Source organism: Pristis pectinata, chromosome 3 (assembly GCF_009764475.1).
Source record: "Pristis pectinata isolate sPriPec2 chromosome 3, sPriPec2.1.pri, whole genome shotgun sequence".
NCBI lineage: Eukaryota > Metazoa > Chordata > Chondrichthyes > Rhinopristiformes > Pristidae > Pristis > Pristis pectinata.
Window position 1 is genome coordinate 143,187,172 of NC_067407.1, and position 16,441 is coordinate 143,203,612.

The 16,441-nt window shown below is 48.7% G+C and overlaps 1 protein-coding gene across 1 annotated transcript in view; it reads right to left on the reverse strand.

Annotated features, from left to right (window-relative positions):
• LOC127568675 (zinc-binding protein A33-like) overlaps positions 1-16,441 on the reverse strand; it is a 28,989-nt gene that overhangs the window by 4,096 nt on the left and 8,452 nt on the right. Inside the window, exons 2-5 of the mRNA XM_052012697.1 lie at positions 13,655-13,750; positions 8,919-9,152; positions 6,134-6,156; positions 185-300 (exon numbers count right to left, since the gene is read on the reverse strand). Coding sequence (XP_051868657.1) covers positions 185-300; positions 6,134-6,156; positions 8,919-9,152; positions 13,655-13,750 — 469 coding nt within the window. The remainder of the gene's footprint in view (positions 1-184; positions 301-6,133; positions 6,157-8,918; positions 9,153-13,654; positions 13,751-16,441) is intronic.

Below are 16,441 nucleotides of genomic sequence, written 5' to 3' on the forward strand. Positions count from 1 at the left end.
CGTTCATCTCCCTTCGCCCTCAGACAAGGCCAGATGGAGGCTGCGCCCACGTGCTGCCCTTCACAGAGTTTCACCCAATCCCATAAAAGTTTTCAGCAGGTGGGAAGGGGAGTCTCTCACAGCCTCGTTCTAACGCACTGCTGGAGGGAGGACTCTGGCCTCTGGGTGCCAGTGACACACAAACCTGTATTGATGATGGACAACATTTTCTTCCATATTCTGTACTGCAAGGAACCTACGTAACGTCCCACATTGATCATTGCAGAGACCGGAGGTGGATCTGGCAGAGTGCACTCGGCCCTGAAATAGAACATAAAACATTACAGCACAGTAAAGGCCCTTCGGCCCACAATGTTGTGCTGACATTTTATTCTGCTCTAAGATCTATCTAACCCTTCCCTCCCACATAGCCCCCCATTTCTGTATCATTCATGTGTCTATCTAAGAGTCTCTTAAATATCCCTAATACATCTGCCCCCACAACCTCTGCCGGCAGTGCGTTCCACACACCCACCGCTCTCTGTGTAAAAAACTTACCCCTGACATCCGCTTATATCTTCCTCCAATCACCCTAAAATTATGCCCCCCTCGTGTTAACCATTTTCACCCTCAGAAAAAGTCTCTGACTGTCCACTCGATCTATCTTATCTTATCTTCTTATCTTATGCCTCTTATCATCTTGTACACCTCTATCAAGTCACCTCTCATCCTCCTTCTCTCCAGAGAGAAAAGCCCTAGCTCACTCAACCTATCCTCACAAGACATGCTCTCCAATCCAGGCAGCATCCTGGTAAATCTCCTCTGCACCCTCTCTAAAGCTCCCACATCCTTCCTATAATGAGGCGACTAGAACTGAACACAATACTCCAAGTGTGGTCTAACCAGAGTTCTATAGAGCTGCAACATCACCTCACGACTCTTGAACTCAATACCCCGACTAATGAAGGCCAACACTCCATATGCCTTCTTAACAACCCTATCGACCTGCGTGGCAACCTTGAGGGATCTATGGACGTGGACCCCCTGTTCCTCCACACTGCTAAGAGTCCTGCCATTAACCGTGTATTCTGCCTTCAAATTCGATCTCCCGAAGTGTATCACTTCACACTTATCCGGGTTGAACTCCATCTGAGAGGGAATGAGAGGGAATATCGGAGAGGTTGAATGGGGAGTATGTCGGTGGGACTGGATTTCGTGAGGTGTCTGCAGAACGCTGCAACTTTCCCAGCCGCAGTTAACGGTGTCCCGGGAGGCCGCAGCAGGAACGGGAACTAGGCCGACGGGGAGATGGGTGAATCCCTGACTTGGACGGGGGATGTGTGTAAGGTTGCTGAAGGTACAAGATTGGGTGGCAGTGTGGGCAGTGAGGGGGATGCAGAGAGACTGTGTAGAGTGGCTCGGGGAGTGGGAATGGTGAGGGCAGATGGCGCACAGTGTGGGAAAACTGTGAGGTTGTGCCCTCTGGGAGAAAGAATAGAAAAGCCGAGGGATTTTTGTGAAATGATGAGAGATTGAAGGTGTTCGGAGGGACCTGGGTGTCGTATGCATGGATCCCTGAACGTTAGTGTGCAGATACAGCAGGCAATTACAGAGGGAAATGGTCAGTGACTCAAGGAGTGACACAGCACAGAAACAGCCCAACGTCTGTGCAGGCCAACGCCCCTTTCTGAACTAGTCCTGTTTGCTCCAGTGTGGCCCATACCCCTCGAAACCTTTCCTATCCATGACCGGTCCAAGTGTCTCTTAAACGTTGTAACTGTACCCACCTCTACCGCTTCCTCTGGCAGCTCGTTCCACACACCCACCTCCCTCTGTGTGAAAAAACTGCCCCTTGGGTCCCCTTTAAATCTTTCCCCTCTCACCCTAAACCTCTGTCCTCTGGTTTTAGACTCCCCGACCCTGGGGAAAAGACTGTGATCATCCATGTTATCTATGCCCCTCATGATTTTATAAATCTCCATAAGCTCACCCCTCAGCCTCCTTTGCTCCAGGGAGAACAGTCCCGGCCTGTCCAGTCTCTCCTTATAAAACCTCCAGTTCCAGCAACGTCCTTGTGAATATTTCCTGTACCGTCTCCAGCTTACATCCTTCCCACAGTGTGGTGACCAGAACTGCACACGATACTCCAGGTGCAGTCTCACCAACATCCCGTACAGCTGTAACATGTCCCAACTCCTGTACTCAATGCCCCAACAAATGAAGGCAAGCAAGTCATACGCCTTCTTCACCACCGTCTCCCTGTGTCACCACTCTCAGGGAACTATGTAGCTGTCCCCTGGTTCTACAACACTCCTCCAATCTTAAAAACAACCCTCCACTACCACCCTCTGATGTTAAGATAAGATTTCTTTATTAGTCACATGTACATCGAAACACACAGTGAAATACAGCTTTTGCGTAGAGTGTTCTGGGGACAGCCCGCAAGTGTCGTCATGCTTCTGGCGCTAACATAGCACGCCCACAACTTCCTAATCCGTACGTCTTTGGAATGTGGGAGGAAACCGGAGCACCCGGAGGAAACCCACGCAGAGACGGGGAGAACATACAAACTCCTTACAGACAGCGGCGGGAATTGAACCAGGGTTGCTGGCACTGTAATAGCGTTACGCTAACTGCTACGCTACCGTACGTGTTTGTTGTGGTTTTATTGCAAGAGGATCTCAGTACAAGAGCAGGGGCAATCTCATCCAATGAGAGGGCTTGGTGAGTCCAGATCTGGACTATTGTGTACAGGTCTGGTCTTCCAACCAACAGAAGGACAGGCTTTCCTTAGAGGGAGCACAGCAAAGGTTGGTGGATTGTCCTGTGAGAAGGGATTACACAGACCAGGCTTGTATGTCTGGAGTTTCGAAGAATGAGGGGTCTCATGAAATGTATGAATTCATGCATCACTTGGCAGGACAGAGGGAGGGGAGGTGTTTGTCCCAGCTGAGGAATCAAAAACCAGGCTCACATCTCAAAATATGGAGCCAATCATTCAGGTTGTTTCTTCAGCCTATGGCTGGTGACTGAGCCTCCACAGCCCTCTGGGGCTGAGCGATTCCCCTTCTCTCCAGCCCTGGAGGAAGTCTGTACGTTTCAATGTGGCATCGCCTCTCATTCTGCTGAACAAGAAAAGCAGCTTGCTAAATCGCAAATAACAAACCCACCAGCCCATCAGTCAACCTGGTGACCCTTCACTGCACTCCCTCCATGGTACATCCTTGGGTAGGGAGATCCAAGTCTGGTCTCACCATTGCCCCAGAACCAACCAACCTCTACAGATGTACAGTGGAGAGCATTCTGACTGGTTAGTTCACTGCCAGGTACGGAGGCTCCAATGCACAGGATCGAAAGAGGCTGCAGAGAGTAGTGGACTCATCACGGGTACAGCTCTCCCCACCATTGAGGACATCTACAAGAAGCAATGTCCATCATCAGGGACCCCCACCATCCCAGCTGTGTCCTCTTCTCGATGCTGCTATCAGGCAGGAGGTACAGGAGCCTGAAGACCCACACCTCATGGTTCAACAACAGCTCCTTCCCCACTGCCATCAGGTTCTTGAGCCCACCTGAAAACCTCTAACACCACCACGGACTGGATTTGTCTCTCTGTCTCTCAATCTTGCACTGGTGTCATCATGTTTAATTTGCACCTGTGTAAATTATGTATGTTTATGTTAATTGGTTTATATCAACTTATGTTTGTCCTGGTCTTGTAAAGTCCTGTGCTGCTGCTGCTGCAAAAGGCTGATCTCCCTGGGAATGTCTGCCTCTGGCAACAGTAAACTTGAACTTAATGGGAGCAGGAACTCTTTACACCTGTACTCAAACCCTCCTGCAATAAAGGCCAAGGTAGTGTTTGCTTTCCTCAGTGCCTGCTGTCTTCACTGAAACCCTCTGGTCCCTCTCCACACCAACACCTTTCTCCAGACAACCTGGACCCACTGCAGTTCGCCTGTCGGCGAAACAGGTCTACAGCGGATGCCATCTCCCTGGCCCTTCACTCATCTCTGGAGCATCTGGACAGTAAAGACACCTACGTTAGACTATTGTTTATTGACTACAGCTCTGTCTTCAATACAATAATACCAAGCAAGCTTGTCACCAAACCCTGAGGCCTAGGACTCAACACCTCCCTCTGTAACTGGATCCTTGACTTTCTAACCAACAGACCACAATCAGTGAGAATAGGCAGCAATACCTCCGGCACGATTATTCTCAACACAGGTGCCCCACAAGGCTGTGTCCTCAGCCCTCTACTCTACTCCCTATACACTCATGACTGTGCGACCAGATTCTGCTCTAACTCCATCTACAGGTTTGCAGATGATACCACCGTTGTAGGCCGTATCTCAAACAGTGATGAGTCGGAGTACCATAGAAAGCATCCTATCTGGATGCATCACGGCTTGGTACGGCAACTGCTCTGCCCAGGATTGCAAGAAACTGCAGAGAGTTGTGGACACAGCCCAGTGCCTCACGGACACCAGCCTCCCCTCCTTGGACTCTGTCTTTACCTCTCACTGTCTTGGTGAAGCAGCCGGCATAATCAAAGACCCCACCCACCGAGGACATTCTCTCTTCTCCCCTCTTCCATCGGGTAGAAGATACAGGAGCCTGAGGGCACGTACCACCAGACTTAAGGACAGCTTCTACCCACTATGATAAGACTATTGAACGGTTCCCTTATACAACGAGATGGACTCTGACCTCACGATCTACCTTGTTGTGACCTTGCGCCTTATTGCACAGCACTTTCTCTGTAGCTGTGACACTTTACTCTGTACTGTTATTGTTTTTACCTGTACTACATCAACACACTCTGTACTAACTCAATGTAACTGCACTGTGTAATGAATTGACCTGTACAATCAGTTTGCAAGACAAGTTTCTCACTGGACCTCGGTACAAGTGACAATAATAAACCAACACCAATACCAGTGAACCTCTATCTTACCAAGCTTGCAGCATTTCCTTTCACTCTCAACTCTCAAAGGAGAGCGAGTGGGAACACAAAGCAAGGCAGAGAACGTAGAGCAACACACACAAAATGCTGGAGGAACCCAGCAGGTCAGGCAGCATCTATGGAGGGGAATAGGCCGAGACCCTTCATCAGGACTGGAAGGAAGAGGGCAGAAGGCAGAATAAGAAGGTCGGGGAGGAGGAGAGGACCACAGTACTGGCAGGTGACAGGTGAGTCCAGGTGAGAGGTGAGTCCAGGTGATGGGGGAAGGTAGATGGGTGGGGGAGCTGGCCATTGGTCACCCACTTCAATGCCACATCCCGCTCCTACACTGACGTGTCTGTCCACGGCCTCCTCTGCTGCCACGTTGAGGCCAGGCGCAGGTTGGAGGAACAACACCTCACATTCTGCCTCGGGCGTCTCCAACCCGACGGCCTCAACATCGATTTCTCAAACTCCTGGTAACCTCTCCCCTCCCCTTCCCCCTTTTTTCTCCCTATGTCCCCCTCCCCATAGTCTTTCCTCATTCCTGTGGCCCCCTCCCCCTTCCCTTTCCCCTCCCTCACCCTCATGACGTGCCCACCTATTCCCCACCTCCTTCCCTTTATCCACTGCCCTCTCCGACCGGATTCCTTCTTCTTCAGCCCTTTGCCTCTCAGCTTCTTACATCTCCCCCCTCCCCCACCCACCTACCTTTCCCTATCACCTGGACTCACCCCTCACCTGGACCCACCTCTCACCTGGACCCACCTCTCACCTGGACCCACCTCTCACCTGGACTCACCCCTCACCTGGACCCACCTCTCACCTGGACCCACCTCTCACCTGGACTCACCCCTCACCTGCCAGCCTCTGCTCCTCCCCCTTCTCCTGACCTTATTCTGGAGAAACAAAGGGCTGCAGATGCTGGAATCCAGATGAAAACCACGATGATGCTGGACGACCTCAGCAGGCCGGGCAGCATCCGTGGAGAAAAGCAGGCAGGGTCAGGGCCCTTCTTCAGTCCTGAGGAAGGGTCCGACCCAAAACGTTGACCGCCTGCTTTCCTCCACAGATGCTGCCCGGCCTGCTGAGCTCCTCCAGCATTTTGTGTGTGTTGCTGCAGATTCCAGCACAGGCAGAATCTCTTGTGTCCCAGAGAATCAGGAAACGGGCATCGAGGGAGAAATGGTCATGTGACGTTCATACCTTTTTCTATTTGCTGGAAGATTCTGGAAGAAAAGAAACAGAAGATTTAATTGAGATGGCATTATTGGAACGCTGTGGTTCAAAGTTCATTAAACAAACCGCACACATACTCGGACTAACCGCGCACGTACCTGGACTAACCACGCATGTACCTGGACTAACCGCACACATACCCGGACTAACCACGCATGTACCCGGACTAACCGCACACGTACCCGGACTAACCGCGCACGTACCCAGACTAACCATACATGTACCCAGGTGGTTCAGGGCTGTGTGGGATTTGATGTTGAGCAAATGAGCTGATTTGTTTCCAAACGTTATAAAACAGGCCGCATTTCTTAAAGTAAAAAATTAATTAACTGCAAAAGCATGGAGATATTCTGAAGACATGAAAACTGAATGAATGTAGCCTCATCTCCAGCTGATTCATCAGGCACCCGGATATATTTATAAACAGCGTATCAATGCAAAGAGATGATGCTACAACTTTATACTCACTAGTTGGCTCTCCAATGGGGCCTTGAGGATAATTCAAGGTTCTCAACCTTTGATGTACAGAGGGATCTTGGGGTGCAAGTCCTTAGCTCGTTGAAAGTGGCCACATAGGTGGACAGGGTGGCAGAGCAGGTGTACGGCGTGCTTGCCTTCATTGGTTGGGTGTTGTGTATAAAACTCACGTTGCAGCTGTGTAAAACTTCGGTGAGGCCACACTTGGAGTAGTGTGTGCAGTTATGGTCATCCTGTTACAGGGAGGATGTGGGGGCCTTCGAGAGGGTGCAGGAGAGGTTCACCAGGGTGCTGCCTGGATTGGAGGGCATGAGCTATAAGGATAGGTTGGACAAACTTAGATTATTTTCTCTGGAGCGTCAGAGGCCGAGGGGAGACCTGATAGAAGTTTATAAATTATGAGAGGCAGAGATAGTCCAATTCTTTTTCCCAGGGCGGAAATGCCAAATACTGGAGGGCAGAGCTTTAGGTGAGAGGTGGAAAGTTTAAAGGAGATTTACAGAACCATAGAACCATAGAACAATACAGCACAATACAAGCCCTTCGGTCCACCATGTTGTGCCAACCTTCAATCCACACCTAAGACTATCTAACCCCTTCCTCCCACATATCCCTCTATCTTAAATTCCTCCATATGCTTATCTAACAATCTCTTGAACCTGTCCAATGTATCAGCCTCCACCACCACCCCAGGCAGAGCATTCCATGCACCAACCACTCTCTGGGTGAAAAACCTTCCTCTGACATTTCCCTTGAACTTCCCACCCAATACCTTAAAGCCATGCCCTCTTGTATTGAGCATTGGTGCCCTGGGAAAGAGGTGCTGGCTGTCCACTCTATCTATTCCTCTCAATATCTTGTATACCTCTACCATGTCTCCCCTCATCCTCCTCTCCAATGAGTAAAGCCCTAGCTCCTTTAGTCTCTCCTCATAATCCATAGAGTATGGATTAATCCAGGCAGCATCCTGGTAAATCTCCTCTGCACCCTTTCCAACACCTCCACATCCTTCCTATAATGAGGCGACCAGAACTGGACACAGTACTCCAAGTGTGGTCTAACCAGAGTTTTGTAGAGCTGCATCATTACCTCGCGGCTCTTAAACTCGATCCCATGATTTATGAAAGCTAACATCCCATAAGCTTTCTTAACTACCCTATCCACCTGTGAGGCAACTTCCAGTGATCTGTGGATATGAACCCCCAGAGTTATGAGGCAGATTTTTTTACACGGAGAGTGGTGGGTGCCTGGAACGGGCTGCCAGGGGCAGTGGTGGGTCAAATACAACAGCAACATTGAAGAGGCAGTTAGATATGGACCACACCTCTTCCCCAGGGCACTAATGCTCAATACAAGAGGACATGGCTTTAAAGTAATGGGTGGGAAGTTCAAGGGAGATGTCAGAGGAAGGTTTTTCACCCAGAGAGTGGTTGGTGGATGGAATGCGCTGCCTGGGGTGGTGGTGGAGGCAGGTACATTGGTCAATTCAAGAGATTGTTAGATAAGCATATGGAGGAATTTAAAATAGAGGGATATGTGGAGGAAGGGGTTAGATAGTCCCTAGGCGAGGTTTAAAGGTCAGCACAACATTGTGGGCTGAAGGGCCTGTATTGTGCTGTACTGTTCTATGTTCTATGTCCTATGTGCAGGCAGGTAGGATGGGTGTAATTTGGCATCATGGTCAGCATAGACATAGTGGGCCAAAGGGCCTGTTCCTGTGCCGTACTATTCTGTGTTCTGAACTCCACCAAAGGTACAGAGACCTTCCAAATTTCAGAGGGGTTTCCCAGCATGTCACCAGAAAGTCAGAAGGATCTACCTCCAACAGAGAGGTTAAAGGATGACATCAGGGAGTCTTGAAAGACTTTGAGATGTTGGGATGGAGGGAAGGAAATCTGCTTTCTTTGGAGTGGACAAATAACCAGAGGTCAGAGGTCTATAACTCTTGGCCCAAGATCCGGAGTTGGGGACAGGAATGGCGGGGAGATGGGGTTTTGTTGGGATCTGGAAACCTCCCCCGAAAAAGTGGTGGGAGCCGACTCACTGATGTTAGCGGGGAGCAGGGTGAGTGTGGGAGACGAGGGTCTTTGGACATCAAGCAGGATGTGGGAACGAGCTGGCTCAGGAGGATGGGCTGAATGGCCTCTTGTGCTGGAGGTTGCCTTGACTCCATGAAATCCATTACCTGTTTGTCTTTTCCCTTTTGCTCCATTTACTCCCAGGTTTGAACCTTACCTGTCAGGACCTTATTCCATTAGGACCACCTGTCACTCACCAGGAGGAAGAGGGCAGAGTCTTTTTGGCTGAGTTGGCTCTCAATAGCCTGAATGCCGGCCTTCAGCGCCGAAATCTCCTCGGAGATTCTCTTCACCTTCTGCTGCATCGACTGAACCTGCTTCTCTTCTTCCCTTCGAAGGTTGTCCAACAGAATCGCCTCCTCAGTTTGAAGGAAACAGTGGAGTTTCTGAAACTCCTGTTTGATTTGTTTTTCAGTTCTTGAAGCCTGGCTCTGGAGCAAAGACAAGTTATTGGTGTCTAAGGTAATGGTAAATCAAAACATTGCAGATGCTGGAAATCCAAAACAAAAACGCAAATGCTGGGAATACCCAGCAGATCAGGCAGCATCTGTGGGAAGAGAATTCGAGGCACTGTTTCAGGTCAGAGATCCTTCCTTAGATAATTATATGTAACCAATGCCATGTACGTTGAACATACATTAACCCAAACCCGTCACAATGTGAGACGAAGCACTTTGATTCTTCTGAATTTCAGTTGACACTGTTCCATAATCACTTTAGCCACTTGGTCCACAGTTACCAAGGAGTCTGTGTATGCATTTACAACTTACCAGACTGTCCCTGGTACATGGTGGCCCGAGATGTCTCTGTGTATCAGGACATCCCTACCTGCTTTGATCTGGGATCAGTGGATGTTCAACACGGCTATAGCACTGTCTCAGCAATGCTCCCACAACAACGCTACCCAGGTGTCTCACTGTCAGTGTGACCCCACTTCACACAGTCCCACTTCATGTTGGCCAGACCTCCTTCCTTCCAATTCTGCTTTAACTCTCCCTCTCTTGACTGTCTGCACTGGAATGGGGCTGACTGTCAACAAGTCATTCCACTGAGGTTGTGTTGCATCAAGAGGAGCATTACACACAGGTCCTGATGCAAGGTCTGAGCCCAAAACATCAACAATTCCTTCCCCCACAGACGCTGCCTGACCCATTGAGTTCCTCCAGCGCACTGTGTGTTGCTGCAGACTCCAGTATCTGCCATCTCTGGTGTCTACATTATGCTGTGTGCAATCTATTCATTAACAAATTACGGGCTGTTTTTGGCAGGTCTGGATCTGACACATCTGGGAACATGAATCAGATATTCAAGCACTCAAGAAAACTGCTGACAGTAACTATTATTGTATCCCTCAGATCCAAACAATCTCAGGCTTGGCAGGGACTCGATGGGCTGAAGAACGTACTGTGTTGTAGTACATAAACCTATCTACCTGGGGTGGCACAGTGGTGTAGGGGGCAGAGCTGCTGCCTCACAGCACCAGACATCCAGGTTCAATCCCGACCTCCAGCGCTGTCTGTGTGGAGTTTGCACGTTCTCCCTGTGACCGCGAGCATTTCCCCCGGGGTCTTTCCTCCCACATCCCAAGGATGTGCGGGTCGGTGGCTGAACTGGCCACATTCCCATTAGTGTGTGGGTGAGGGGTAGAGTGTTAGTGGGGGAGCTGATGGGAATGTGGGGAGAATAAAATGGGATCAGTGCAGGATGAGTGTAAGTGGGTGCCTGATGGTCAGCACAATATCGATGGGCTGAAGGGCCTGTTTGACTCTTTCTGGCGCATTTTTCTTAAATATATTCAGGGACCTGGCCTCAGCTTCCTTCTGTGGTAAAGAATTGCATTGGTTCACCCTCCTCTCTCAGGCCTGAACTCTTACCCTGTGTCCCGAGCCTGTACCCCAACAATACCTGCAGGGCACCGGCACCATCAATAAACCCATCTTCCAGGGAAGGAACGTCCCTCAGAGAGCCTATCACTATGGACAGCTGCATGTCTAACCAACCTTGAGCTGGCACCCCAGCATGAACCCAGGGAGCAGGGGAGAACATTATGTTACAGGACCCTGGAAGGAGAACTGAAGGAAGAACATCTTTCTTCATCCATCCAGGGTGACCCCAACGTTACTCCCTTTGCAACATCTGATCATGCCCTGCGAGTTCCCACCTCCATTAACCTACCTCACAGTCGATTGGAAGAGTTAGCTTGATGTAAACAATGCGATGGAGTTTGCAGACAAGGCTGAAGGGTGGGTAATGGAAAGAACTGCCAGAGGCAGATACAATTACAACGTTTCAAAGGCTTGTACATGGATAGCAAAGGTTTAAAACGATATGGGTCAAACGCAGGCAAATGGGACTCGCTGGGACAGACATCATGGCTGGCAAGAAGGAGTTGGGCCAAAGGGTCTGTATCCACACAGTATGACTCCATGACTCCACTCAAGGAACAACAGTTGGCTGGTGTGCTTGGACGGAGATACCAGCAGCTGAACTGGGATGGGAGCCTCTGCTCCTCCACTTGATTCTCTGAAGGACTCTGTGGATGGGGAGCCACAGGCCCTAAACCTGGGTCTCACCCTCTGAGGCAATGACTCACCATCTAGAGTTCAAGCCTGTCTGACTTCCCCTCAAACTCCGCGGATATTGCGATGTTTTACTCTTCCTCAAGGGAACTTGCTGTCATGAGAAACGGGAGCCTTGTGGAGCAGCTTCCTGACAGTAAGGTGCAAGTGTGATGGGTGTGAGATCGATATCGAGAACAGCAGAAGGGAACTCGTTCTCCAAGAATCACAGAAACCAGCCTCCCCTCCATGGCCTTTGTCTACACTTCCCGCTGCCTCGGTAAAGCAGCCAGCATAATCAAAGACCCCACCCACCCCGGACACTCTCTCTTCTCCTCCCTCCCATCGGGCAGAAGATACAAAAGCCTGAAAGCACGTACCACCAGGCTCAAGGGCAGCTTCTATCCCACTGTTATAAGACTATTGAATGGTTCCCTAGTGTGATAAGATGGACTCTTGTCCTCACAATCTACCTCGTTATGACCTTGCACTTTATTGTCTGCCTGCACTGCACTTTCTCTGTAGCTGTGACACTTTATTCTGCATTCTGTTATTGTTTTCCCTTGCACTACCCCAATGTATTGATGTGGTGAAATGATCTGTATGGATGACACGCAGAACAAAGTTATTCACTGTACCTTGGTACATCTGACAATAATAAACCAATTTACCAATTTACTCGCTTCCCTTTGGATAACAAACTGGGATCATAAGGAGGAGCTTGGTGTCTCCCCAGAGGATCCCTCTGATCTGAACAATCTTCTCCCCTGATCTGCTTCATATATTTGCTTACTTCAGCTTTTGACGCAAAATTAATATTTCATTTAAACTATTGGTATTGGAATTGGTTTATTATTGTCACTTGTACCGAGGAACAGTGAAAAACTTGTCTTGCAAACCGATCGTACAGACCAATTCATTACACAGTGCATTGAGGTCGTACAGGGTAAAGCAATAACAGAATGCAGAGTAAAGTGTTACAGCTACAGGTGAGTGCAGTGCAGGTGGACAATAAGGTGCAAGGTCACAGCAAGGTAGATTGTGAGGTCAAGAGTCCATCTCATCGTATAAGGGAACCGTTCAATAGTTATATCACAGTGGGATAGAAGCTGCCCTTAAGCCTGATAGTATGTGCCCTCAGGCTCCTGTATCTTCTGCCACATTTTGGGCCACATTTTAATTAATTAAATACACGGATTAGGACAATGATCCATTGTTTCAAATTACCTAATCATTTCGTTGGATAAACCTGCAATTTAAGAATTTTTTCAGTCTACAGGAGCAACCACTTTAATTCTCCACCCCACTCCCACCCTGACCCCTCTGTGATCTCCTGCACTTCAAGGAAACCCAAAGCAAGCCTGAGGACCAAGACTTCATCTCTCGTCTGAGTGATTATTGAATTCAACGCTTTCCGTGAATTTGCTTTCTTTGCTCAGTTCTGCTGTAAGGTTATCTGTCTGTAATATTCACTCAGCTTTTCTCGCTCCTCAGATACTGTTTGACCAGCTGGACATTTCCAGCATCTCCCTCCTGGTTGCACGATTTGTTAGCAGCTCTGACCTGCATTTCATAGTTTTATCATTCCCCTTTCTCTACCTGACCTCATGACTCTGACAGCTGGGCAATCCTGCCCCATGGAGAGGTGCCCCTTGTCCTCTGCCATCCATCCCCACCCTCTCTGCAAAATAAGACTAATTTCTTTCCTCACTTTTCCAGTTCTGATGTAGGATCTTCTACCTAAAACATTATCTCTGTTTCTCTCTCCACAGATGCTGCCTGACCTGCCGAGTGTTTCCAGCATTTTCTGTCTTTAGTTTGTTTCAAGGAGGTCAATAGTTTGGACCTTTGATTTGTGGCGACCACAATTTATTCAAGTTTGTTTTCATTTCCTCAAATTTTTAGTGGAACCAGGCTTTCTGTGTTTATCATTAGTCACTTTCCTTGCACGCGATGTTTGTACTGTGAGCATAAGAGTGCGAGGAGCATTTGGGTTCAAGTAAACGTTGCTTGTGTCAGCCACCAATGGGCTGATTCTCAGTATATTTGGGAAGATGCCCCTGAAGGAGAAGACTTAGTCCCTTGACCTGCTGTGCCTTTCAGTGAGAATTGGAGATCTGTGACCCAACTCCATCTGTAACCTTTCCCTTCTAAACTTTAACACCTCAGATAAACGGACATCCATCAATCCCAGATTTAATATTAACAAATGTTCCGGCATCAATTGCCATTTTGTATTGTGAGTTCCAAACTTCTACTGCCTTTCTTGTGTGGAATTGTTTCCAAACCAAATATAAAGATAAAGACATTTCAGCTTCATACAAACAAAGTATATGGTGCAGTTAGTCTTTAACAGACCAAGTTCGGGAGCTCACCTGAATATGGTTTAAAGTCAGGTCATACTCATTCCTAATCCCAAGGAATTTCTCCATCTTGGCTTTTAGGGTTTTAATCAGTATCTTCAGTTCATCCTGAAAGAATATTAGTTGAAGAATTTTGGTTAACAATACTACTTCAGCACAGAGCAAGAGATTGTTATAAGTGCCTTAAAATGAGTGTGCAGGGATAGAAGCCCATGTTAGGTGCAACCCAATGGGAACCAGTAGGCTGGAGGGAGGACGAGAACTAGGGCCAGAGGTTAATTCTTCACATCAGGATGATGCTGAACACCTGATCAATCAACATTCATAGAGAGACAACATTTGGAAGCAAAATTGATGGCCACAGAAGTCAGAGGGTCAAAAGTCTTTTGACAGACGTCAAAAGATTTACAAGGATGTTGCCAGGACCAGAGGGCCGAAGTTATAGGGAAAGGTCAGCCAGGCTGGGTCTTTATTCCTTGTAGGAGAATGAGGGGCGACCTTATGGAAGTGTTTAAAATTATGAGAGGCAGAGATAAAGTGGACAGTAACAGTCTTTTCCCCAGGGTAGGGGAGTCCAGAACTAGGGGACATAGGTTTAGGGTGAGAGGGGAAAGATTTAAAAGGGACCTGAGGGACAATGTTTTCACGCAGAGGGCAGTGAGTGTGTGGAACGAGCTGCCAGAGGAAGTGGGTGAGGCAGGTCCAACAGGGTCATTTAAGAAGCACTTGGATCGGTACATGGAGGGGCGGGGCTTGGAGGGATATGAGGGGAACACAGAAAACTAGGACTAGCTGGATGGGCACTGTGGTTGGCATGGATTAGTTGGGCCGAAGGACCTGTATCCGTGCTGTGTTGCTCTATGACTCCAGTGGTGGAGGGGTTTTATTCTGACCAGTGGCGTTCCGCAAGGATCAGTGCTGGGACTGATTGTTGTTTCTGATATATACAGACGAATTGGATGTAAGTTTAAGTGGACTGGTGAATACGTTTACAGACAACACAAAACTTAGAGTTGTGGACAGTGAGGAAGGTTGTCAAAGGATTCAGCAGGATGTAGTTGGAAATATGGACGGAGAAATGGCAGGGGGAGTTTAATCGGGACATGTGTGAGCTGATGCACTTTGGGAGGGTCAACTGCAAGAGGAAAGTGCACAACAAATGACAGGAGCATTGATGTACAGAGGGATGTGGGTGCAAGTCCACAGCTCCCTGTGGCAACACAAGTAGATAAGGTGGTAAAGAAGGCGTACGGCAGGGGTGTTGAGTATAAAAGGTGGCAGGTCATTTTGCAGCTGTATAAAACTTTGGTTCAGCCACACTTGGAGCACTGTGTGCTGTTCTGGTCGCCCCATTACAGGAAGGGTGTGGATGCTTTGGAGAGGGTGCAGAAGAGGTTCACCAGGCTGCTGCCTGGATTAGAGGGTCTGAGCTATAAGGAGAGGTTGGACAAATTTGGGTTGTTTTCTCTGAAGCGTCAGAGGCTGAGGGGAGACCTGGTAAAAGTTTATAAAAGTTTATTGAAGGCATAATTTTAAAAAGTTAATAGAAGTCTTTTTTCCAGAGTGAAGATGTTAAATACCAGAGGGCGTGCATTTAAGGTGAGAGGGGGAAAGTTTAAAGGAGATGTGCGGGGCAAGTTTTTACACAGAGAGTGGTGGGTGCCTGGGGAGGTGGGGGAGGCAGGTACAACAGCAATGTTTAAGAGGCATTTAGACAGACACAGGAACAGGCAGGGAGACGAGGGACAGGAACCGTGTGCAGGCAGACGGGGTTTGTTTAGATTGGCATCATGGTCAGCACAGACCTGGTGGGCCGTAGGGCATTTTCCTGTGCTGTTCTGTGTTCTCTGTTCTATGTATGATGCGGAAACAGGCCCTTTGGCCCACTCAGTCCGTGATAACCACATGGACAGCACCGGAGGTCAGAATAGAACCCAAACCCTGGAGCCATGAGGCAGTAGCACTACCTACCGCACCACTGTCCAGTCGCGATTACCGGTGCCATCTGCCGGAGTCCCCTTAACATGTTCGGCTGTGTGTGCTTTCAGCAGAGGTTTTAATGCTTTCAGAGGGAAAGAGCAAACACCATCACTCAACTCACACTGGCTCCAAGAACAGTTCCTCACCAAACACAGACTACATCTGGCTTTGAACTGTGGTGACTGGTAATGGGTATATTATTGTCACATGTACCAAGATACAGTGAAAAGATTTTGTCTGCGTGCCATCCAGACAGATCATGCCCTACATCAGTACATCGAGGCAGTACAAGGGAAAACAGAATGCAGAATCAAGTGTTACAGTTACAGAGAAAGTGCATTGCAGGCAGACAATAAGGTGCAAGGGCCACGGCGAGAAAGATTGAGAGATCAGGAGTTCTTTATTGTACCAGAGGTCCATTTAAGAGTCTTATAACAGCGGGACAGAAGCTGTCCTTGAGCCTGGTGGGATGTGTTCTCAAGCTTTTGTATCTTCTGCCCGATGGGAGGGGGGAGAAGAGAGAATGTCTGGGGTGGGGTCTTTGATGATGTTGACTGCTTTCCTGAGGCAGCGGGAAGTGTGGGTGGAGGCAGTGGAGGGGAGGCTATCCTTGCAATGGACTGGGCTGTGTTCACAACTCTGTGTTCACAACTCTCTGTGTTCACAATTCCTTGTTCACAACTCTCTGTGTTCACAACTCTCTGTGTTCACAATTCCTTGTTCGCAACTCTCTGTGTTCACAACTCTCTGTGTTCACAATCCTTGTTCACAACTCTCTGTGTTCACAACTCTCTGTGTTCACAATTCCTTGTTCACAAC